Below are 26415 nucleotides of genomic sequence, written 5' to 3' on the forward strand. Positions count from 1 at the left end.
TGTTTCCAGCTGAGAAACAAAACAAAACAAAACAGTGGCTTCGAATCCAGCTTTTTAAACTATGGTAGTGGTGAAAGTTTTTAAAATATGCATTTAAATAAATGTATTTATAAGTTGTTATTTTGTATACTCAGGTATATTCAGGCTGTTTTTTGTTTTGTTTTGTTTTGGTTTTTTTGGGTCACACCCAGCAGTGCTCAGGGGTTACTCCTGGTTCTATGCTCAGAAATCGCTCCTGGCAGGTTCAGGGGACCATATGGGATGCCAGGATTCGAACCACTGACCTTCTGCATAAAGGCAAACGCCTTACCTCCATGCTATCTCTCTGGCCCCATTTGGGCTTTTTTTTACACTGATATATTTAAGTTCTCAAAAAACTCCTTGGGCATGGGGCCAAAGAAAGCTCAATGGGCTGGAGTACATGCCTTGTATACAAGATACCTAGGTTAATGGTTGGCTATACATGGTTCCCAACGCTCAGAGCCTAACATAGTCCCTAAGCACCACCAGGTGTGACCTCAAAGCAAAGCAAAACAAAAATCAAACAAAAAAGCATTTTTGGTGAGTCAGAGAGATAGTACAGTGAGTAAAGTGTTTGCCTTGTACACGTTTGACTCATGTTCAATCACTGGCATCCCATTTGGTTTCCTGAGCTGCACCAGAAATGATCCTTGAGTGCAGAGCCAGGAGTAAGGCCTGAGCACCTCCAGGTCTGACCAAACCAAACCAAAAACCAAAAATCAAAACAACACGATCCCCCCCCCTTAATATTAATATTTCTTAGAAAGAAAAGAGTCCCTAGTAGAAAACATTTAAAAATGTTACATTTGCCTTGCATGTGGCTGACCCAGGTTTTATCCTCAGCATCCCATCTCCCGAGCCTGCCAGGAGTAATTTCTGAGTGTGGAGCCAGGAGTAATCCGTGAGTGCCGCTGAATGAGGCCCAAAAACAAACAAACAAAAAAATTTTTTTGTTTTTTTGGGTCACACCCGGCAGTGCTCATGGGGTTATTCCTGGCTCTATGCTCAGAAATCGCTCCTGGCAGGCTCAGGGGACCAAATGGGATGTTGGGATTCAAACCACCGACCTTCTGCATAAAAGGCAAATACCTTACCTCCATGCTATCTCTCCAGCCCCACAAACAAAAAAATTAAGCTTTCCTTTAGACAGCATAAGACAAGCAGATATGAAAAATGCCCCCAAGACGTTCTAAGGCCAGTGGGCTAAATAGTGGCCAAGTCTAAACTGTCTGTATATCTTGGCATCATCACAGGCAAGAAGCAAGATCCTGGAGACACTGCAGTCTGTGAAACCCTTCTGTGTAATGCCCAGCACCACAAGCAAGACATAGCCACAAATGAAGGCATGCGACCCCCAGTAAATCTCACAACCAAATGATATGCTAGCGCCAAAGACAGGAAGTGCGTCCTGCCAAGTGTATATGTAAGCACCATAGTGACTCTTAGGGGGTGTCACATGCAGAAGGGAGAGCACTGCAGCCAGATGGGACTGTCTAGGCAGTATACATTAGTATGTGAGTCCTACAGTTTGGTGGTATGTCACACACACACACACACACACACACACACACACACACACCCATCACTGCAACAACACAAGGATGAAAGGGGATTGTGTCTGGCTTCTTTAAGTCATTATTTTGAGATTTATCCATGTTCTTGTGCCTGTTAAGTTCATTATTTCTTTTGGGAAGAGGGTGGACCACAGCTGAAAGTACTTGGGAGCTACTCCTCACTCTGTGTTAATGTTCATTTCTCCGTTTCCAGCATTGAGGATTAAACTGGGATCAGTTGCATGCAGGACAAGAGCATTAACCCCAGTATCATCTCTCCAGCCCTATCTAGTTCATTGTTTCTTATTACTGAGTATGCTCTATTGTAAGTATTTATTTTTATGTATCATGTTTGTTTCTAAGTTTGTAACTATTAAAAATAAACTTTTGGGACTGGAGAGATAGCACAGCGGTGTTTGCCTTGCAAGCAGCCGATGCAGGACCAAAGGTGGTTGGTTCGAATCCCGGTGTCCCATATGGTCCCCCGTGCCTGCCAGGAGCTATTTCTGAGCAGACAGCCAGGAGTAACCCCTGAGCACTGCCGGGTGTGACCCAAAAACCAAAATAAATAAATAAATAAATAAATAAATAAATAAATAAATAAATTTTCATGAACAAGTTTTTGTGTGGACATTTATCTCTATTTGTCTTGGGTGAATACTTAGGAGTGGAATCATTCTAAAAGTATTTGAATGGATCAAATTTCCAAAAGCTACTTTTCAAAGTGAGTATACCATTTTTCACACCGACCAGCGGTGTATAAGTGTTCCAGTGGTTGAAGATTCGAATTAATGTTTTGTATTGTTATTTAAATATTAGACATCCTAATAAATGTTCAGTTGTATCTCACTGTATTTTCATTTTTCTTTTCTTTTCTTCTTGAAAGGGCAGTTTGATGAACACACCAAGTGGTGTTTGGGACTAATCCAGACTCTAGGCTTAGGAGTGACTCTTAGCAGTTCTTGGGGACTATATTTGGTGTAGGGGATAGGATTGGATTGGTCACATGCAAAACAAGCACCTTACCTCTGCATTATCTTTCCAGCTCACTGTTTTTATTTATTTGTTTGTTTGTTTGGTTCTGGGGCATATGTGGCAGCTCTTAAGCGTAACTCCTAGCAGGCTCGTAGTATTATATGGGATGCTGGAGATCCTATATGATTGATTTTGTGCAAGGCAAATACCCTATTCACTATGCTATTGCTCAATCCCATGTTTGGCAACGCTCAGGTTTACTCCTGGCTCTGTGCTCAGAAATCACTCCTGGCAGGCACAGGGTACAAGGATTCGAACCACCATCCGTCCTTTATTAGTTGCTTGCAAGGCAAACACCCAAATGCTGTGCTATCTCTCTGGCCCCCATGTTTTTATTTATTCATTTATTTTGGTTTTTGGGGCCATACCCAATGATGCTCAGGGGTTACTCCTTGCTATGCGCTCAGAATTCGCTCCTGGCTTGGGGGATCATATGGGACGCCAGGAGATAGAACCACGGTCCATTCTAGGCTAACTCCCTACCACTGTGCCACCACTCTGGCCCATTTTTCCTTTCCTTTTTTTTTTTTTTTTTTTTTGGTTTTTGGTGTTGCCCCATGTGTTGGGTCCCGTTTACACCTTTGTTGATTGTTTGAGTATCCGCAAAGAGCTCCCAGAATGAGAAATTGGTTCCCATCCCCTTGTCCCCTCTTTGGGGGGGGGGGGTGATCTTGGTAAGATTTATCCGCAGCAAATAATCCACACGGACAGGAGGGTTAAGGGTTAAAAAGTTGGGTGAAGGGAGGAGTCCTTTGTCAGCCTGTTGCTAGTTCCAAAACACCTGGAGCCAGCCAGCCAACTCTGGCAAAAGATTCCCCCCAACGCCAGGAACCTAAGCTATTTATTTGGCTCTCAACAGCGCCCCACCTGGAGGGTCAAGGTGAGACAACAGGCAAAGGATAATCTTATGGAAATATTTTCATATACAACACTTGGGTCACACCCAGCAGTGCTCATGGGTTACTCCTGGCTTTATGCTCAGAAATCGCTCCTGGCAGGTTCCGGGGACCATATGGGATGCCGGGACTCCAACCGCTGACCTTCTGCATGCAAGGTAAACGCCTTATCTCCATGCTATCTCTTAGGCCCCCATTTTTATTTTCTTAGTCTGTTATAGAGTTGAAGATATTTTCATGGTGATGCCATTCCCTGCACCCCCCATTTAAATATCTATTTGTTTCACTTAAAAAAACTGAATTGTGGGGACTGGATAATACAGTGTGTAAGGCACTTGCATGCAGCCAATTCACATTCCATCCCCAATGTTCTATCTGGTCGCTCTCCTAGCATCACCAGGAATAATTCTTTTTTTGTTTGGTTGTTTGGTTGTTGTTGTTTTTTTTTTGTTGTTGTTACTCTTGGCTCTGTGCTCAGAAATCACTCCTGGCAAGCTCAGGGGACCATATAGGGTGCTGGGAATTGAATCTGGGTTCGTTCCAGGTTGGCCACGTGCAAGGCAAATACCCTATCACTGAGCTATCACTCTAGCCCCACCAGGAATAATTCTTGAGCATGGAACCACAAAGTACTAAATTGCTGGGTGTGGGTGGTCCCCCAAATAATATTCTAAAAGCTCAAAAACCATCAAACTGGGTTGTGGGCCCAGAGAGATTGTACAACTGGTTGAGTATTTGTTCTTGCACATGACTTGGATTTGATCTCTAGCACCATCTATGATTCCCAGTAAAACAACGAGTGATCCCTGAGCACAGAGCCAGGAGAAAGCACTGAGAACCATTAAGTGTGTCCTCTCTCCCTAAACAAACAAACAACCTTACCATAGTAACAAAAAACCAAACCTGGGTTATAATCACTAATAGAGAAACCAAAACACTACTCAAAAGACTAAAACAAAAGGCCAGAAGAAGAATACTCTTCAAGAAAAATCAAGGAGGAAAACACTCCTAAGTACATTCTATAAAGCCAATAGCTCTCTGAAGTCTGCCCTCAAAAGAACAGCCCAATAAATAATTACAAAAATCTACAAATAAAGCTAACAGTTAATATGCAAAAACTTCAACAAAACATATGCAACAACACACTAAGAGTGTTTTATTCCAGGGGCCGGGCGGTGGCGCTAAAGGTAAGGTGCGCTTGCCTTGCCTGCGCTAGCTTTGGACGGACCGCGGTTCGATCCCCCGGTGTTCCTTATGGTCCCCCAAGCCAGGAGCAACTTCTGAGCGCATAGCCAGGAGTAACCCCTGAGCGTTACCGGGTGTGGCCCAAAAACCAAAAAAAAAAAAAAAAAGAGTGTTTTATTCCAGGGATGTCAGAGTAGTTCAAAATAGGCAAATCAATTTGTGTAATATATCATATCAACTAAAAGAAAGAGAAATCACCTGATCATACCCAAGAGATGCTAAAAAGACATTTTATAACTTCAATATCCATTCATGATATAAAATTAAATATATTGAGAATATATGAAACATGCCTCAGCCTGTCAAAACAACAAATATCTTCAAATTCATTATTGAAAAGCTAAAGCCTTTTCACTTATATATATATATATATATATTTTTTTTTTTTTTTTGGTTTTTCGGGCCACACCCATTTGATGCTCAGGGGTTACTCCTGGCTAAGCGCTCAGAAATTGCCCCTGGTTTGGGGGACCATATGGGACGCCAGGGGATCAAACTGCGGTCCTTCCTTGGCTAGCGCTTGCAAGGCAGACACCTTACCTCCAGCGCCACCTCTCCTGCCCCTTCACTTATATCTTAAATAAGAGAAGAATATCAACTCTTACCACAATTTTTCTTTGTTTTTCTTTTTTGGGGGATTGGGGGGGCTACACCCAGGTACACAGGGCCAACCCCTGGCTCTGTGCTCAAGGCTTATTTATACCTGTTAGTCCTTGTGCTGGAAATAAAACATGGGCCAACTGCATACAAAGCATTGAGTTATCTTCTCAGCCCAATATATATTTTCTTAAAAGGCACACCTGGATACTTAGGAGTTACTTCCAGTTTGATGCTTGGGGTCACTCCTAGAGGTGCATAAGAGACCATTTGGTGCTGGGGGGACCAGGTGCTTCTAGGCCTCTTACATGCAAAGCATTCCACTCAAATCTACTTGGATGTGCTAGAAAGAGAAATTAAACAAGATAAAAGTGTGGGGGGAGAGTAATCTAGATTCTGGAAATGTGACTCTGTGGTAGAATGCCTACTTCAGGTTCTCTGAGAACCTGTCAAAGAGAGACTTGGTTAATTTTTGGGACAACACACACACACACACACACACACACACACATTCACTCACTCACTCACTCAAGTGCCACAGGTGCAAGTGCATGCATATGATATCCAGTAATTCTACCTCTTGTCATCTATCCCTAGGACTCTAAACAGAAAAATATTCAGAAAATACTTTTGCACCCCTATGTTCATTGCAACACTATTTACAATAACCAAAATCTGGAAACAACCCAAATATCTAATATAGCTGGTTAAAGAAACTGTGGTTCATATACACAGTGAAGCCCTAACAAAAGAGATAATTATAAAATTTGGGACTATATGGATGGATCTGAAGAGTATCATATTAAGTGAAGTTAGAGGGAGAGAAACATGGAATGATCTCTTTCATATGCAGGATATAAAGAAGTATAGTAGTTAAACAAGTGACCAAAAAAATAGAAACTGATAACTGGAGGCCAGAACAGTAACATAGCAGTAGGGCATTTGCCTTGCATGGGGTCGACCGGGGCAGATCAGGGTTCAATCCCCGGCATCCCATAAGTCCACTGAACCTGTCATGAATGATTTCTGAACACAGAGCCAGTAATAACGCCTGAGCGCCACAGGGTGTGGCCCCAAACCAAAACTAAATAAATAAATCACTGGTCCTGTTATTAATTTGTTTGTTTTTGGGTCACACCCTGTGGCACTCAAGGGTTACTCCTGGCTCTGTGCTCAGAAATTGCCCCTGGCAGGCATAGGGGACCACACAGGGTGCTAGGATTTGAACCATGATCCCTACTAGATAGGCTGCATGCAAGGCAAATGCCCTACCACTGTACTATCTCTCCAGCCATAATTAAAAAAAAAACATTTTAAAGACTTCTATATAAGGGTTAGAGCAATAATAGTACAATAGGTAGGATGACTGCCTTGCACACAGTCAACCCAGATTTGATCTCTGGCATCCCATATGGTCTGCTGAGCATCTCCAGGAGTGATTTCTAAGTGCAGAGCCAGGTGTAACCCCTAATCACTGCCAGATTAAAACCCAAAACCAAAATTAAACAGACATGCAGAAGGATGGTGGTTCGAATCCCAGCGTCCCATATGGTCCCCCGAGCCTGCCAGAAGCAATTTCTGAGCGTAGAACCAGAAGTAATCTCTGAGCACTGCCGGGTGTGAACCAAAAACCAAAAACCAACCAACCAAACAAACAAACAAAACCACAGACAAAAAGTTTCTATACCATGAAATGAAATATGACGAAAACTAAAAAGGCAAGATAACATCTGAGAAATGATATTTGTGCATTGTATATTTGACAAGGAATCGACATCCAAAAATATAAAAAAAATCCTTCACACAACTTCATAACAAAAAAATCAAGAAGTTCGGGGCCAGAGAGATAGCATTGTGGTAAGGCATTTGCCTTTCATGCAGAAGGTCAGTGGTTCGAATACTGGCATCCCATATGGTCCCCTGAGCCTGCCAGGAGCGATTTCTGTGTGTAGAGCCAGGGTTAACCCCTGAGCGCTGCTGGGTGTGACACAAAAACAAACAAAAAAAATCAAGAAGTTCAATAAAAATGAACATAAAAGGGGCCAGAGAGATAGCACAGTGTAGGATGTTTGCCTTGAGTGCAGCTGATCAAGGATTGACGGTGGTTTGGCATCCCATATGATCCCCTGTGTCTGTCAGGAGTGACTTCTGAGTGCAGAGCCAGAGTAACCCCTGAGGGCCGCCGGATGTGAACTCCCCCAAAAATAACATAAAAGAGTTGGAGCAATTGTACAACAAGTAGGGCACTTGACTTGCAAGTGGCTGACCTAGGCTCAATCTCTGGCATCTCATCAGGCTCTGAGAACACAAGCACAGATGGTTGTGGCTCCCCAAACCAAAAACAAAATAAAAAGGACAAAAGATTTAAGTAGGCATTTTTTTCTTTTTGTTTTGTTTTGTTTTGTTTTTCAGGTCACACCCGTTTGATGTTCAGGGATTACTCCTGGCTAGCGCTCAGAAATTGCCCCTGGCTTGGGGGGACCATATGGAACGCTGGGGGATCAAACCGTGGTCCTTTCCTTGGCTAGCACTTGCAAGGCAGACACCTTACCTCTAGCGTCACCTCGCCGGCCCATAAGTAGGCATTTTACTGATTGCAGTAAATTGTTAAATATTGTGTCTCGTAGAAGGTAGGTTGTCAATAAATTTTTTGCTGAATGAGCCTATCAATAAATAAAATAAAAGAGCCTAAAAGGGGGCTGGAGAGATAGCATGGAGGTAAGGCTTTTACCTTTCATGCGGGAGGGTGGTTCGAATCCTGGCATCCCATATGTTCCCCAGAGCCTGTCAGGAGCGATTTCTGAGCATAGAGCCAGGAGTAACCCCTGAGCGCTGTCGGGTGTGACCAAAGACAAACAAACAAAAAACCAAAACAACAACAACAACAAAGATAAAAAGAGCCTAAAAATACTACAGCAGGTAGGATGTTTGCCATAAATGCAGCAGACCTAGGTTAGATCCTGACATCCCATATGATCCCTTAAAACTTCCAGGAATGGGCCCGGAAAGATAGCACAGTGGTGTTTGCCTTGCAAGCAGCCGATCCAGGACCAAAGGTGGTTGGTTCGAATCCCGGTGTCCCATATGATCCCCCATGCCTGCCAGGAGCTATTTCTGAGCAGACAGCCAGGAGTAACCCCTGGGCAACGCCGGGTGTGGCCCAAACAAACAAACAAACAAACAAACAAAAAAAAAACAAAAAAAAAACTTCCAGGAATAATTCCTAAATACAGAGCTAGGAATAACCCTTGAGCACAGCCAGGTGTAACCCCCTTTCCTCAAAAAATAAAAATATATAGCATGTTCCTAATATATATCAGTATTTTTCTCTCTATCCCCTTGCCTATCGTAACATGAATTGTTTGTAAGAAAGAAATTAGATTGATGTAAATTATATATTTCCTTTTGAAAATAACAAATTCTTTTTTGCATTGTCAGGTATTGGGGGAAAAAAACCATTTTTATTTTGAGCTATTGCCGGCAGTTCTGAATAGACCATGTGTTGTGGAGATCAAATCCAGGCCCCTCCACATGCAAACCATGCACTTCAGCCCTTTGAGCTAATACCCAATCTGTGATAAAAATTTCCCATTTTTGAAAGAAATTTATTGGAAGAAGAATGGGGAAGAGGAGAAAGAGAAGTTTGACTTTGAGAATCACACCTGATAGTTCTCCATGATCATTTCTGGTGAACTTGGGAGACCATATGGAGTCCCAGGGATAGAACTTCAGGTTGGCTGCATGCAAGGCAAGCATTGTTAGGGTTCAAGTTGATACCCAAGTTGGCACTGAGAGTCAAAGATCACCTTCAATAATGCAAGGTGCAAATGGGAGTTTATTCGGTTAACCAAGGCCTGGGCCTCATCCAACTAGGGAGTTGAGTCAAATTTTCAAGCAGTTTATGTAGAAATCACAAGCAGTAACAGTATACTCATTTCATTGTAAGGTTGTCTTAATCACTGATTTTTCTGGTTCAACTTTGGTTGTCTAGGAATACTCTGATTCAAACCCTGGCTGTCAAGAGAGCCTTATCAGATAGAGCATTCCAAGCTCACTCAACTTCTAGTTCCTTATTCCTGAAGGGCACCAACTTTGGTTTTATTTCTGAGTTAACACTTTCTCTGCCTTCAGCTAGGAGTGGAAAAGTACACGTTATTAGGGTTTGGGCATGTCTTAGAGTTACTTATTATGGACTTGGGGGGATCTTGGTTCTTTTTTTGAGGGGGGAGGTCACACCCGGCAGCGCTCAGGGGTTACTCCTGGCTCTACACTCAGAAATCGCTCCTGGCAGGATCAGGGGACCATATGGGATGCGAGGATTCGAACCACCGTCTTTCTGCATGCAAGGCAAACACTCTACCTCCATGCTATCTCTCCAGCCCCAGGAATCTTGGTTCTTACAGCACCCACCCTGCCTGCTGTGCTATCTCTCTGTACCCAGCTCCTGTGTTTCTTAAAGCAGTTTCTACTGCAAATAGAAACAAAAGGAGAATAAGCAGGGCAAGATTAGAGATATGGGGATCGGACAGATAGCATGGAGGTAAGGCACTTGCCTTGCATGCAGAAGGACGGTGGTTCAAATCCCGGCATCCCATATATGGTCCCCGAGCCTGCCAGGAGCAATTTCTGAGTGTAGAGCCAGGAGTTATTTCTGAGTGTAGAGCCAGGAGTAACCCCTGAGCACGGCCGGGTGTGACCCAACCCCCCCCCCCAAAGATTAGAGATATGGGCATAAGCAAAAAAATGAGCACCATGGAGTGTCTGGAGGATGAAAGGATTGATCTGAGTGGAGTCTGATTACCTGGATGACCTAGGCTTTGTTAGAGCTGGACTCCAGAAGATAATAATTTCCCTCATTTTAATTGCCCAAATGTTTGAAACATAATGAAGAAATGTGCTGACAAATAATACATTTTTCTTGAATGCAGCTGACCTATGATTTTTTGGCCTCCAGCAGCCCATATGCTCCTCTAAGCACCATCAGGACGAACCTGGAATGCAGAGCTAGCCCAACAAACAACAACAACAACAAAATGAAAAGAAATACTTTCTCATCCACTTTTGTTAAAGAGGTATAAAGTGGAGGGAGACTTCAGCCTTACACTGGAATCCTGCAGTAGGTGTTGGATTATTGAATCCTACCCTACTCAGTATTTGTTCTCCACCCTAGGGTGTGATCTGGTGATTGGATTACTGGGTCCCTCCATACATAGTATTTGTTCTCTACCCTAGTGTAGGGTTTCCTTTTTCTTTCTTTCTTTCTTTCTTTCTTTCTTTCTTTCTTTCTTTCTTTCTTTCTTTCTTTCTTCTTTCTTTCTTTTTTTTCTTCTTTCTTTCTTTCTTTTCTTTCTTTCTTTCTTTCTTTCTTTCTTTTCTTTCTTCTTTCTTTCTTTCTTTCTTTCTTTCTCTCTCTCTCTCTCTCTCTTTCTTCTTTCTTCTTCCTTCCTTCCTTCCTTCTCTCTCCCCTTTCTTTCTTTCTTTCTTTCTTTCTTTCTTCTTTTCTTTCTTTTTTCTTTCTTCTTTTTCTTTTCTTTCTTTCTTTCTTTCTTTCTTTTCTTTCTTTTCTTTCTTTCTTTTTTTCTTTCTCTCTCTCTCTCTCTCTCTATCTCTCTTTCTTTCTTTCTTTCTTTCTTTCTTTCTTTCTTTCTTTCTTTCTTTCTTTCTTTTTCTTGGTTTTTGGGTCACATCCAGCAGTACTCAGGGGTTACTCCTGGTCTGTGCTCAGAAATCGCTCCTGGTAGGCTCAGGGGACCATGTGGGATGCCAGGATTCGAACCACCGTCCTTCTGCATGCAAGGCAAATGCCTTACCTCCATGCTATCTCTCCGGCCCGGCAATTTTCCTTCCTTCCTTCCTTCCTTCCTTCCTTCCTTCCTTCCTTCCTTCCTTCCTTCCTTCCTTCCTTCCTTCCTTCCTTCCTTCCTTCCTCCTCCCTCCCTCCCTCCCTCCCTCCTTCCTTCCTCCCTCCCTTCCTCCCTCCTTCCCTCCCTTCCTCCCTCCCTCCCTCCCTTCTTCCTTTCTTTCTTTCTTTTTTCCCCTTTGGTTTTTGGGCGCCACACAGCGGCTGTCAGGGGTTACTCCTGGCTCTGCACTCAGAAATCTCTTCTGGCAGGCTCGGGGACCAAAGGATCCCGGGGACCCATCCCAGGTCAGCAGAGTGCAAGGCAAAGCTCCACTCCCTCTTTCTTTTTGGTGGAGGAGAGAACTTTGGTGGAGGAGGGAACTATTCTGACCTCATAAAAAGCAAGGCAAGAGAGCTCTATGGCTAAACTACATCCACGCCTGCATGTTGCTTGCATAAAAAGCTCTCAAAGACTTCAGGCTTCGAACTAGTTTCTGATCGCCACGCCCACTTCGACCTTTTGCTCCGAGCCACGCCTCCCGCAATGAACTCCATTTCCCAACATGCTCCGGGCTCCTGGAGGTCGGCAGCCTTTATGACTCGTTTGCACAGCATTCTGGGAGTTGTAGTTCAGTTTAATTCCCCTTTCTGCAATCTCTAAGGCTGGGAAACTACCACTCCCGTGAGACCTTGCGTCGCTCCGCCCCCTGCTTGCGTCATCGAACGCGCCGCGGCAGCCATGTTGGACGTGGCCAGCACTGGGGCCGGCACCAGGGCTTGCTTAATCAGCTGTCACGATGCTGGGGTCTCTGGTGTTGAAGAGAACAACGCCGGCGTCCAGGTTTCTTCTCCAGCTGCTTAGATCCTCATCGCCCCGGAGCCATGGAGGGGTCTCCGGCCGGCGTATATCCACCGGGGACCTTGGGGAGGCTCAATGCACCAGGAGGGCAGCTGTGGAGGAGGGATGCCATGGACCATCTACCGCCTTGCTCACCCGAGGAGGAGAGTCAGTAACCGCGGGGACCCAGGCAGGAAGCGTAGAGATCCAGTGCCTTGCAGCTGCCACACGGAAACACCTTCCTAGTCTGCAAGAAACACTCCCCGGACAGGACTGGAGTGGGGTCCCCAACAGAGCCGGCCTGGGAGTATGGGCCCTAGCCACTGCGCTAGTGGCTCACTGTTACAGCAAGAGCCCGTCCAACAAGGGTGATTATCGGGGTTGTCTGGGTGGGGGTGTTGCCCTGACCTCGTGTCTTAGGAGGGTGATAGCAGAGCCCCGATCCTGCAGGCTTTCAGAAATCATCAGTCAGGAGCCTATCTCTGGTTGTCCTGGAGAGTGCAGGGCCTCTAAATTGTGTATTTCCCTTTAGATGTGCCCCCCTCGTCCATCTGTACAATGGGAGCATTTTATGCCCTAATGTTGGCATCCAGTTCCTATCTGAGAGGTCTCTAGGAAACCGTAGTGTGTTAAGGGGAAACCCCTAGATGGTTTAGAGAAAGTTGCTTCATCTTGGCGAGTGGTGTGAGAAGGTAAGGAAAGAGCCATGCCAGCAGTGCCACCACACACACCCTTTTCCCCCTCTTGGCCTTAGGTTTCCCATTACACAGTGAAGAGTGACTTTTCTAAACGGTCCCATGGCAGGACTTGAGTTTAGACTCCTACTTCAGGGTCTGAGGCTATCTGATTTCCAAGGTTTTTGAAGATCTGGTTTCAGACCTGAGGTGATGTTGCCATGTGGTGTAGTTGGCAGAAGAAAGATAGATCCTCGGAGACTCAAAGCTGCCCCAAGGGAGTGTGCTGACCTAGATTGGGAACACCCCTGGGCACCTGGAGCAGGCTGAGACCTAGTTCTGACCTACTCTGTTGGTCTGAGGTTGGGTAGTGTTCATGGAGCCTGTGGCAGCCAATTCTGAGGCCTTGCACAGGACAGCTGGCAGGACTCCCAAGTAAGAGAATGTGATGTGGAAAGGGATTGCTTTACTTATCCAGTAGGTGAGCAACTCTAAGGTCCTTGGTCTGCAAGTGGGCGCCTCTAGGATTTGCTTTTAGTTTGTTTTGGGGGTTCCACACCCTGCGGCGCTCAGGGGTTACTCCTGGCTCTGCACTCAGAAATCGCTCCCAGCAGGCTTGGGGGACCATATGGGATGTTGGATTTCGAATTCCGGGTTCGTCCCGAGTCAGCCACGTGCAAGGCAAACACTACTGCTGTGCTCTCTCTCCGGCTCTGGGATTTGCTTTTATCTATAGCTTATGGTCCTTTCATCTCACAATCAGATTGAAATCAAGAGACTCTTATGGACACCTTTAGATTTGCAGTATTTGCGGGTGTGATTCTTTGGGCCCTGACTGGGAGTAAGCATAGATCTCTTGCTTGATCAGATAACAGTTGCAGTGGAGGACAGGAGTTAGACTTCTCTGTATGGGGTGGCCTGATTACGGTGAGTAGGCAAGGACCACCAGGATGGTGGACCTGGCTGGAGGGTGAGGGGTCTTTGAAGAGAGGAGAGAGCAACTGAGGTAAGGCCTGGCTGTCAAACAGAGTCTTAAATTCTTACAGAAGACAGTGTGGAAGCTCAGGAAGATTTGGTGCAGGGGCTGTCCTGAGGCCAGTTCGTAGATGTATTGAAGGTGAGCTAGCTCAGATTTTGCCTTAGACGTTTCAGTCTGAACTTTGTGTCCTGTGCACCGCCATGGAGGGAGACCAGGGTCTGTTTATCAGAATAGATAATATGCCGAACTATGACTAATTTGCTGGTTGCCTTGCTGAGAGTAAGGTCATTCTGTGGCAGTACATTCCTGAAACCAGGAGGTCTGGACTGGTTTTTATCCTCATGCCTACCATGAGCTTTCCTGAGCTGCTCCTTTTCTGCAGAGGGAGGGGAGCAGGGACTCTGATTTCAGAATGATCTTCATAGAGCGTGCAAGGCACAGAGTGGACTGAAGCCCAGGACAAGTGCAAATCAGTTACTTATCCTTGTGGGATTGATGAGAAAACTGAGGCTCACATTGCTGGGTGGTACTTGCTGTAGGAGGTAAACAGCAGAGGTGGGACGAGCCCAGAGGCCCAGATGTGGGTAGACCCAACTCTCTTACCCAACTGCACTGCTACTACTTTGCAGAGGGATCATTAGGTCACTGAACCTGTGACTCCAGGTTATTAGTCTCTCTCCGGCAGCGTGGGAGCCAGTCTAGTTAGGAGTCTTTTTGGTGCCCAGCAATGGGGTTCAGCGCCTGTTAACAAGGAGGGCTCCATGGACTCCTGATACTGCACTTAAAAAACACTTGACCCTAGCTGTTACTTTGGAATTTTCACGCACCTTGCTGTTTTTCTTTGTAGCCACAAGGTGGCGCCAACAGCCCATGCCGCACGACCAGGCCCTATTGAGCGCTGTGGTTGATTCCTGGGAGTTGCAACCTTCCGCTCTGGGTCGTCCTTCCCGGGGCTTGGCATTGGGTTTTTTTTTTTCCAAGCATCATTTTAATTCGATGTCCTTTTAAGACTGCCTAGGCCACTATCATTGCCTCCACTCTACAGGGAAGGTGGCAAGAAGGAGATGGTGTGTGTTGGCCTCTTTCCAAGCTGGCCCCTCAGAGAGTCCATTCCCCACTGTCCCTCCAGATCCTGCACTTCCAGCTGGGCCTGTGATCTCCCACCTCAAGATTCATAACTAGGGGTCAGAGATATAGCACAGCGGTAAGGCATTTGCCTTAGACGCAGGAGAATGGTGGTTCGAATCCCAGCATCCCATATGGTACCCCAAGCCTGAACAGAAGCGATTTCTGAGCATAGAGCCAGAAGTAACCCCTGAGCGCTGCTGGGTTGTGACCCCCCCCCCAAAATAAAAAAAAATAAAAAGATTCATAACTAGTCCTAGAAACGAATGATGGAGAGAAGGTGAGATGAGCATATGACCTTAATAGTTACAGAAACTAGAGATGGGGTTTGATAGGGAGTGAAGGGAGGATTTGCTTTGAGCCAGGATTTCCCTAACTCGCCCATGTAAGAGGAGCTATGAGCACTATACTTTGAGCATGGGCTCAGGGATCAGAAGATGTGGAAGAAGAGTTCAAGGGCTGCTCTGTGGGCTGGGCTAGGGACTTTGGGTTTCCCCATCTTGACTCCTGTGTCCAGTGTAGGACCATGTTTGTTTGTTTGTTTGTTTGTTTGTTTCTTTCTTTCTCTTTCTTTTCTTTTCTTTCTTTCTTTCTTTCTTACTCTTTCTCTTTCTTTCTTCTTTCTTTCTTTCTTTCTTTCTTTCTTCCTTCCTTCCTTCCTTCCTTCTTCCTTTCCTCTCTCTCCCTCCCTCTTTCTTTCCTTCTTTCTTCTTTCTTTTCTTTCTTTCTTCTTTCTTTCTTTTCTTTCTTTCTTTCTTTCTCTCTTTCTTCTTTCTTTCTTTCTTTCTTTTCTTTCTTTCTTTCTTTTCTTTCTTCTTTCTTTTCTTTCTTTCTGCATTTTGGGCCACACCCAGTGACGCTCAGGGGTTACTCCTGGCTATGCACTCAGAAATTGCTCCTGGCTTGGGGGACCATATGGGACACTGGGGAATTGAACCGTGGTCATTCCTAGATTAGTGTGTGCAAAGCAAATGCCCTACCACTTGTGCCACTGCTCCGGCCCCAGGACCATGTTTTTTTTGTTGTTGTTGTTGGTTTTTGGGCCACACCCGGTGACGCTCAGGGGTTACTCCTGGCTATGCACTCAGAAGTCACTCCTGGCTTGGGGGGACCATGTGGGACCCCAGGGGAACCGTGGTCTGTCCTAGGCTAGTGCGGGCAAGGCAGATGCCTTACCGCTTGCGTCACAGCTCCAGTCCCTGGACCATGTTTCTGAGGCACCTGCACCCTGCTGTCCTGTTGGCTCACAGAAAACCCAGTGGGTGGTCCCAGGTGGGGTTCTGACTAGTGCCCCCCTCTCTCTTTAGATTCAGCCCTGGTGGAAGCTGCTCGTGCCAACAATGTTCAAGAAGTGGAGAGGTGAGTGTGGGCCCCCCACCTTCCCAGACAGTGCTCTCAGAGCCGTAGAGGGCTGAGTAGGGTGAGTGCTTTCCTCTGGTCATAAGCCTCTTCCCACCTCAGTATAGTCCTTGAATCCAGAGCTCTTCACTCCTTGCAGGTGAAGAGTCTATTCCTTCTCTCAGAGCCCTCTGCGGAGTGGTTTTCCAAGGGTGTGGCATGGAGACCCTAAGTCCTGTGAGTTTTTAGGGAATCTTGCACTTGATTCTGGTTGTCTATGGAGCTAGGCCCATGCCTTTGCTGAGCCACCATGCAGGGGTAATTGGAGGGAACTAGGGAAGACTTCTTCCTCCAGGCTCCAGGGCTGTGGCATTGCCTTTGCCCTCAAGTCCCTTGAATTCCTTCTAGTGCTGGCAGGTGGGTTTCAGGTTGGTGTTTGGGCGGGGTTGTTTGGATTCTCCCCAGGGTACAGTATAATGTATGGAACACAGTGGGTCCATGTGGGATGCTCAGGTTGGGCAGAGGGCATCAGTCTGGGCTGTTGGTCAGGCATAGAGTTTGTCTTCAGTGAGCCAGGGCTCCCATGGGGCCTAATTGAAGCCCTTATAGGCTGTTGTGTAGACCTCAGTAGCTCTAAGACATTTCCTCTTCTGCCACTACAAGCACTAGAATTTTTGTAGGGCTGGGTAGCGCTCGAGTCAGGGGGTTGGGCCTCCTGGCAATTCTTAGTCCACCAGGCAGGCACTTCAATGTAAGGGCCTAGGATGTGTTGCTGCATGGGCCCTGGGGTGCTGAGGATCACCCTAGCCACTCTGGACATGCTTGGTGGCCTCCAGAACCATATCTTCCTGTGCTCGGGGAATGCATGGAGCTGATGATCAGACTTGGGTCAGCTACATGCAAGGTACCAACTTAACTGCTGTGCTGCCTCTGGCCCCCAGGTTCACACTTTAAACCGGAAGTTGGATGATACAGGGGGTGTAGGAGTTTGTGGGGATGTAGTCGAATACATTTGGTGCTCTCCTCTCATCCCTATCTAGCTGCTAGAACATGTGAGGTGTTGAAAGGCAGGCACACAGCCCCCCACCAAGACTTACTGCTTTGATTCCCTTTCATTTTATCTGCAGCATTATTATTGATTCTCAAGGGTGCTTTTGAGTATTAATGTTCAAGGCTTAGTTTTTAATAAACCACTTTTGGAAGTATGGGCTTGGAGTTGTTTTGCAACCAAATAAATATGATGGAGCAATGGTTTAATAAACATGTGATGATGCATCTTAAAAACCAAGTACAGATGTCAGCTCACTGCTATAAGAGCCATTCATAACTGCAAGCTGCGTCTTCCTTCCTTCCCCCACAAACGATGCACCTCGCCCCCACTGCTGCAGTGCACCAGAGGGAGCTGGTGGTTCCAGTCCTTGTAGGACTTAGCAGACCCTGAGTCTTGGGTTGGCAATTGCTCAGGGTCAGTGAAGTGCTGCAGCAGGTAGAGTAAATCCAAGGGGAAGCCGTATTTGCCCATCCCCACTGCGCCCCCAAATGCTGAACCATCACAGTTATTTCCTTTTTATTTTTTTTATAAATTATCTTTATTTAAATACCGTATGTATGATTACAATCATGTAAAGAACACCCCCCTTCACCAGTGCAGGATTCCCACCACCAATTTCCCGGATCTACCTACTCCACACCCCACCCACACCTGTACTCGAGACAGGCTTTCTTTTTCCCTCATTCATTCACATTGTTATGATTGTTTTCAGTGTAGTTATTTCTCTAACCGCACTTATCACTCTATGTGGTGAGCTTCATGTCATGAGCCGCACCTACATGGGAAGATGGGGTGGGGGAAATAAGGGTTGGGACTGAGGCAGTAAAATATTAGAAACAAGATTTGTAGGGCAGTATCAAGGTCACAATACAAGATGGATATTATGGATATATAAAATATATGCGTACAATACTATCAATAGGAAAACAAGGAGAAAAAATTTCCAGTGACTGTCCCAACATAAACCAGTGCTAGAATGGCCTGCCCCCCTCCCAAAGCGCATAGTGTAGGGAGAGGTAGGGGGAAAGCCTGTTGACCCCATAGAGTTCACCTAGACCGGCACCCAGGGAAGGCCTGAAGTCCAAGGGAGAAAAAGGGGGGACGACTGGGGGCCTGCCAAGCCTCCCAGCACTCCCCAGACTAGGGAGAAGGGCTCCGGTATGGGGCCTCCCCAAACCCTATACCTAGCAAGAGCTGGTCTCCAGAATCAAAGAGGAAGCGGAAGCCAGATGTCTGCCTGCCCTCCTCCCCATGCACCTCCCCCCTGGAGTATGGAGGGAGGGGGGAAGCCTGAGGACCACTAAGAGTCCACCTGAACCCACTCTGGCCATCTGAGCTGGCACCCAGGAAAGGCCTGGAGTCAGGGGAAAAAAGACAAGGACGGCTGGGGGCCTGCCAAGCTTCCCAGCACTCCCCAGACTAGGGAAAAGGGCTCCGGTATGGGGCCTCCCCAAACCCTATACCTGGCAAGAGCTGGTCTCCAGAATCAAGGAGGAAACCGGAAGCCAGATGTCTGCCCGTCCTCTTCCCCATGCACCTCCCTCCTGGAGTATGGAGGGAGGGGGGAAGCCTGAGGACCACTAAGAGTCCACCTGGACCCACTTCTGGCCATCTGAGCTGGCACCCAGGAAAGGCCTGGAGTCAGGGGAAAAAGACAAGGATGGCTGGGGGCTTTCCTTTTTATTTTATTTTATTTTATTGTTTTTGGTTTTTGGGTCACACCCGGCAGCGTTCAGGGATTATTCCTGTCCCTCCACTCAGAAATCACCCTTGGCAGGTTCAGGGGACCATATGGGATGCCAGGATTCCAACCACTATCCGTCTGTGTGCAAGGCAATGCCCTACTGCTGTGCTATTTCTCTGGCCCCCATCACAGCTCTTTCTGATGCACTTTATTTTCTGATAGCATTTAAGTGTCCACCCCCAAAATTTAGGAAGTACTTGAATTTTTGTGTTCCGCTCAGCATTTGTTCTTGCTGGCATGGCTGAAGTCTGACATGATCACTGACTTTAGATCCTGGTTCTCCTGCCTCCTCCTCTTCCTCCCCATAGCCCCTGTGAGGTGAGCTGAATTCAGGAAGGCTAAAAGCCTGAACTCAGACACCCTTCCTGCCACCCCCCCCCCCCCCAACAGCTTCTTCAAATCACTGAAAGGGGCACTTGATCTGGGTACCAGTAATGGGGGAAAGGAGGACACCTAAGACTCAAAGATTAATAGCCATGTCACGTGATAAAAATCAGTTCTTGGGGGCTGGAGTCCATAGTACAGTGGGTAGAGTGTTGCCTTGTACATACTCACCCAACACCCCATATATTCCCACAAACCTGCCAGGAGTGATCTCAGTACCGCTGGATGTGATCTCCCTGCCGGAAAAAAAAAAAAAATAATAATAAGTTTTACTTCAAAGCTGGACCTAAGAGTGGGCTGGGGAACCCTTACTTGCTAGGTGACGAAGTTGAATTCCTGTGGTGAGCCTTTATTCAACCTCTGTGGTTTAGAGAATGGATGCCCAAATGGGCCTACAGGAATATTGAGGGAAATTCAGGTGAGAACAGCTTAAATGCCTTGGGAGAGGAAAGTCAAAAAGAAAACTAGGTCAGCAGGGTGCCATCACTAGGAGAGGGTTGCAGACCTACACAATTGTCCCTGCATTGCTCACTTGCCTGGACCCTCCTGAACACCCTCTGTGCCCATCCTCCACTTAACTTTCAAATGATGTTTGCATCACTTCTGCATGGCTTGGGTCAGCACGCTTGTGAACCGTATGGTCAGTGATGTGAGTGTTTGGAATAAAACTCAGACCTGGCTAATAAGAATGTCTGGCTCCCTTCTTTCCTGCCTCAACCTCACTCCTTTCCAGAGCCCAGGGAAGAGCCAAGACCTCTTTTTCTCATGGTTCTGGGGCTCCAGCCTCCCCACCCCACTTTACCAGCACTCAGACCTTGTTGGCCTCTTACACATTGCTTGGACCCTTGGGGGAACTTATTTGGGCCCTAATACACAACACTCTGTGCTTTCCCCTGTGTGTTCCTTCTGGGAGGGTGTTGGAGGAATGAGGGAGCCTTTGCCAGCAGAGTTGGAGTCCTTGGGGGTGCAGGTGAAAGGGGAGTAAGAAGGGGAGATTTGGTCCTCACCTGATCAGGACTCAGTAGTTCTTCCCTGAAGCCTTTAGGCTGCTCCTCTGGGCCCTCCTCTCACAGTGGCGGCTGGTGATTTGCTTGATGCCATGCTAATGAGCTATAAGGGTGCTCGTGCCACTCGCTGCACTATTTTAATTTGGAGGTTTCGAGCCATAGCCAACTGAGCTAGGACTTACTGTGGGCTCTACACTCGTCACTCCCGACAGGGCTCCAGGGACCATATGGGATGCCAGGATTGAACCAGGGTCTGCCCTGGGCAGAGCAAATACCCAACCTTTTGTACTCTTTCTCCTCCCTGGCTCCCCCATCTCTTCTATTTTTTAGTATGATAAAGCTTGGAGAATGTTCTATCCAGCTGAAGCAGAGAGCCCGAATCATCTGCCACACTCCCTTTAGCACCCTTCTTCTTCCCTCTCTCTCCCAAGACTCCTTAATTGTTTTTTTGTTTGTTTGTTTTTGTTTTTGTTTTTGGACCACACCTGGCAATGCTCAAAGGTTACTAGCTTCACTCAGGTATCACTCCTGGTGGTGCTTGGGGGACAATATGAGATGCTGGATATCAAGCCTGGGTTGGCCTTGTGCAGGGCAAGCACCCTATCCACTGTACTAGTGTTCCAATCCCAAGGCTCCTTAACTCTTGCTAGAATGTTCTGCTCTGGCTCTTTTGGGAACGACAGCTGGCCCTAGGCCCCTCCCCAACCCATTAACTGAATGACCAGGGAACCCCACCGCAAACTGGATTTTTGAGCTCAGGAATCCATCACCCTGAACCTGGGTCACCAGGCAGACTCGCAACCCATCTGTTCAGGCTGGGCTGTCCAGGAAGCTGTAGGGGCTGGGAGAAAGGGGCCCTGTTTCTGCTGTGGAGATTGCATTTCTTCCAGTATTTTCTCCAGTTGTTTTTTTTTTTAACTTGGGTGAAAGATACACCCACCGATCCCACTTTCCCTTCTTCCAGGGCGCCCCTCAACACATGCTCAGACACGCATGGTCAGGGCTGATGGCATCAGTCTCAGGCTTGCTCTCATGCTCCAATTTCATCTGTTTTTCTCACAAATACTTGCACACTCATCCTGTGCTTGGGTCAGGGGCTCCCCTGACCCGGCCTGATTGATGCTTTTCCTGCAACTGGGGGAAAATGGGGCAGCTCAGTGCGGGCAGGGCTGTAGGAGCTCTTCACTGACCTGAGGGCCAGAGAGAGTAAGCTCCCTACTGCCTTTTGTCCCTATGTTTCCCTCTAATCTTGGCTTGAGCTGATTTTGTGTTGGTGGCGACATAATGAAGATAGAGTTCTTGATATTGGGGGGCTCCCCTACCCCATTCCAGGGCGGGCAAGTCATCAGTGAAGAATCAAAATGTGCCACATCAGGCCTTCAACTCCTATGAGAACCAAGTAGGAGAGAGAGCCCCAGCTCATTGCAGAGGGAAGTGTGTTTTTCATGAGATTATTGCTATAGCCCCCCCAGCATCTGAGGGGTGCTTGGAGCCAGGCCTTGGCGCTGCTACATGAACAGCATTGCGTAGCCCCGTCCTCTTAGTAGTTACAGTCTAACTGGAAGTCATATGACATGATGAATCTAATCGTGTGTTTCAAAATAAAGAACAGTTTGGTTTTCCAACAAGCTATGCAAAGCATTTCCATAAGCAAAACATGTTATTGGAAACCCTGCTTCATGTCAGCCACATGTCAGTTCACAGAAATGAACTCAAAACTTTATCTAGATATAAATGCAAAAGTTAAAACTAGAACTCTTAAAAAGAAAATAAAAAATGATTGAGGCTAGAGAGATAGCACAGCGGTAGGGTGTTTGTTTGCCTTGCAAGCAGCCAGTCCAGGACAGACGGTGGTTCAAATCCCGGCATCCCATATGGTCCTCCCAAGCCTGCCAGAAGCAATTTCTGAGCACAGAGCCAGGAGTAGTCCCTGAGTGCTGCTGGGTGTGACCAAAAACAAAACAAAACAAAAAAAAACAACGAAAGAATTATTGTTATTTGGAGAGGAGGCTCCCAAACAGTGCTCAAGGGGGCCCAGAGACTACTTTAAGCAATGATAGACCAACCAGACAAGTGGATTAGTGCTAGGACCTGAAGCTCAGGTGCTGCTTGGGCCCTGTGGTGCAGGGACCCCCAAGGACAAGGCCACAACTGGTGATGCTCAATAGGCCATGTGGTGCTGGGGATCTACCCAGGTTGGTAATCCCTGGTCTATCTCCTCAGCTTCTAGCATTATTTCTTTATGATGTTGGCTTTGACAGAGCCTTTTGAATATGGCATGAGAAGCACAAGAAACCAGAGGAAATGTATTCATTGGATTTCATCAAAATTAGAAGTTAATGCATTTACAGCATGACACCATCATGTGAGTGAAAAGACTATCAGATGGTATGGAAGAGACTTCTTTTAAGTCACAAGTGAGAAGAGATTATCCAGTGGTCCTCAAACTATGGCCTGCAAGCCACATATTGTATTTGTATCTATTTTGTTTCTTCATTGCAAAATAAGATATATGCAGTGTGCATAAGAATTCGTTCATAAGTTTTGGTTTTTTTTGTTTGTTTTTGGGCCACACCCGGCGTTGCTCAGGGTTACTCCTGGCTGTCTACTCAGAAATAGCTCCTGGCAGGCACAGGGGACCATATGGGACACCGGGATTCGAACCAACCACCTTAGGTCCTGGATCGGCTGCTTGCAAGGCAAACACCGCTGTGCTATCTCTCCAGGCCCCATAAGTTTTGTTTTTACTATAGTCAGATCCTCCAATGGTCTGAGGGACAGTGAACTGGCCCCTTGTTTAAAAAGTTTGAGGACCCCTGAGACTGTAGAAAACAAAATTCTGTATTTGGGTCATACCTACACTGTTCAGGGCTTACTCCTAGCTCTCACTTAAGGATCACTCCTGGCAGGGTTCAGGGACCATATAGGGTACCAAGGATCAAATCTGGATTAGACACATGCAAGGCAAGCACTTTGCTCACTATATTATTTTTCTGGCACATATGTATATAAATAAACGTAAAGATAGCCTTTGTTCTAAAACAGACAACGGTTCTGTAGAGACTTTTCAAAGACATTCATATGGCCAATTGCATGTGCCAAAATGCTCAGCAGTGTTGGTCTTTAGAGAAAGACTAGCCTAGACCTAGATGAGGTAGCACTTTGCACTGTTAGGGTGGCTATGATCAGAAAGATAATTGCAGAAGCTGATAGGAATGTGGAATGGTATAACTGGTTAGAAAACAGTTGATAGTTCCTCAGAATATTAAGCATAAAGTTGTTGGTGGCCCAATAAATCTGCTCCTGGATATGTACCCCAGAGAAGGGAGAGAACATGTGTACTCATATATGAATGTTCAGAGAAGCCCATCATAATATTCAAAAAGAAAAGCAACCGTCAGCCTCCATTAACAGATGCACAGGGGACTGAAAATAAGCTCTTGTCATCCGGTGCCTATTATTCACCAGTAGATGTATTGCTATACAGTCTATAACATGGATGAACCTTGAAAGTTCTATACGAAGAGAAAGAAGTCATAGACAAAAGACCCCATTGTTTGATTCAGTTTATCTGGAATGCCCAGAATGGATGGATCCTTAGAGATGGAAAGTAGAATGATTGATTTCCAGGGATTCAGAGATTGGGGAAGGGGGAAGGAAATGACTATTAATAGTTTATTTGGGGAATGATTAAAACCTTCTGCCTGGAGTTAGAGTGGCACAGCTCTGAATATACTAAAGACAATTGAATTGTACATGCTTAGTGAGTGGGTTTGTGAATTGTAGCTCATCAAACTTTACTAGGTAGATGACCTACTAGGTGCTTGGGGGCATCTTATTTTTGAGTAGGGGGCAGAGAGGATGTCAAGGCCGTGTCTCAGCAAAGAATTTCCCCCCTGTAAGTGAGAATGAAGGGAATCAGAAGGCTGCAAAGAAAGGAAGAACATTTCATTCTGGGGAAGCCATGTGGGAGGCCCTGAGTGCAGAAAGGGTGTGAGGAGTGAGAGCAGGCAATGCTGACTGCTTTGAGAGTCAGTCTGAGTGAAGCTACCCAGATCTGGGGAAATGTTTGTTATTTTGCTTCTGATCTTAAGAACAGTGGGTGATCACTGAAGAATTTCAAGTCAGGTGTGGGGGAGGTTGGCATGGGGAGGAATGGCATGTGTGTATGTGTGTGTCTGGAAGTGGAAGGCTTACAATGACAGGCCTGGTGACATGACTTAGATTGATCTATGTATTATAATTAATGTGCTTATGATGTATTTCTATTTATAATCTTGGTTGTAGACAATCCACAAGCAGCATGTACTTAAGACCTCCCTCCTTCTGACCCTGTGTTTATTTGTCTTTGGGACTTTCCTGGTACTGCCAAGGGATCAATCTTTATGGGTTTGGGAACCATATGGGGTGCCAGGGATCCAACTCAGGTTGGCCACATGCAAGACAAGTGCCCTAACCACTTACTATTCTTGCCCCAAAGGTGCTTTTTTTTTTATTTTTTGGTTTTGGTTTTAGGTCACACCCGGCAGTGCTCAGGGGTTATTCTTAGCTCTGCGCTTAGAAGTCACTTATAGCAGGCTCAGGGGACCATATGAGATACCAGGAATCGAACTGGGGTCTGTCCTGGGTTGGCTGCATGCAAGGTAAGCACCCTACCACTGTACTATTGTTCTGGCCCCTAAAGGTGCTTTTTTTGGTTTTATTTTGATTTTGGGCCATACCCAACTGTGCTTAGCACTTACTCCTGGCCTTAGGCTTAGGGATCACACCTCACTAGGCTCCAGAATAAAACCCATTGGCTACATGCAATGCTAGCACCCTAGCTGCTAAACAGTTTCTCTAGTCTATTATCTCATGTTTAGATCAGTAATTTCTATTTTTGCTGAACTGGGAGATTGAACCCAGGGCCTCACATGCAAGGCATGTGCTTTACCCCAACCTAGATCCATAACTTAACTTTTATTATTTTTATATTTGGGTAACATCTAATATTACTTACTCCTGGCTCTGTGCTTACGGTTGGCTCTGTGCTCAGGAATCACTCCTAGTATTGCTCAGGGCACTGCATATAGTGTCATGGATTGAACTGGGGTTATCAAGCACCTTAGCTACTTATTATACTGACGTTTTTGTTGGTTTTGTTTGTTTGGGGGCCATACCTGGCATCGCTCAGGGGTTACTCCTGGCTCTGTGCTCAGAAGTCGCTCCTGGCAGGCTCGGGGAACCATATGGGATGCCGGGGATCAAACTGCATGCAAGGCAAACACCCTACTGCTGTGCTATTGCTCCAGCTCTTTGTACTGACTTTCTTTACCCAAGATCCTTAGTTTAAGACAAAAAGAGCACTCTGGTTTCTCCTTGAAGGAAAAACCAATGGAAGACTATGGAAGTGTAGTTGAAAGTGACTGATCTTTTCTTCAGGAGAGGGTGCTGACTTGGACTCAGACAACAAAGTCTCAGTAGTAGAAATGGAAGACATCCACCAGACAAGACTTGCTGATAGTTAAAGCAATATCAGCATAGGGTAGGTATTCAAATAAATGTTGAATGAAATGATCAAAATGGATAGAAACACACTGTCCCAATTAGCCCATACATTGAGTGCAAGGTATTAAGAATAAATTTATGTTTTCTGGCAAGTTGCTTGGAAACTAGTATTATTCTCTGAGATAAAGGTGCGGAAAGGGGCCTCAGCCTCATGGATTGGGGCAAAGATTGAGTTTAGTTTTGAACAGGCTGAATTGAACATGCCAATGAGTTGTTCACAGTGTATGTCTTTGTTTCTTTCCGTCACCTTACTACCTTTCCAAAAAAAATCTCAGGGATCAATTTAGAGATTGTGTGGATGTCTCTCTTTGATTTCTGGTTATAGATAGATAGATGATAGATAGATAGATAGATAGATAGATAGATAGATAGATAGATGGATAGATAGATAGATATTTTTTTAAAGAAAGTAAAGGACTTTCAGCTTAAACTTTTTTCCTGCTTTTGTTTACTAACTGCTGCTTTTGGAAGAGTCTGATTTGGTTTGCAATCCAGGAAAGATGTAAGGGTTGGTTTTTGCTGAGGGTTAAGTGCATTTA

General features: G+C 46.0%; 1 protein-coding gene across 1 annotated transcript in view; it reads left to right on the forward strand.

Moving 5' to 3' along the window:
* The first annotated feature begins 11931 nt into the window (after window positions 1-11931).
* The window catches only part of CLPB (caseinolytic mitochondrial matrix peptidase chaperone subunit B), a 143065-nt gene continuing 128581 nt past the window's right edge, over window positions 11932-26415 (forward strand). Inside the window, exons 1-2 of the mRNA XM_049780501.1 lie at window positions 11932-12395; window positions 16113-16164. Coding sequence (XP_049636458.1) covers window positions 11987-12395; window positions 16113-16164 — 461 coding nt within the window. The 5' untranslated portion in view covers window positions 11932-11986. The remainder of the gene's footprint in view (window positions 12396-16112; window positions 16165-26415) is intronic.

Source organism: Suncus etruscus, chromosome 9 (assembly GCF_024139225.1).
Source record: "Suncus etruscus isolate mSunEtr1 chromosome 9, mSunEtr1.pri.cur, whole genome shotgun sequence".
Taxonomy (NCBI): domain Eukaryota; kingdom Metazoa; phylum Chordata; class Mammalia; order Eulipotyphla; family Soricidae; genus Suncus; species Suncus etruscus.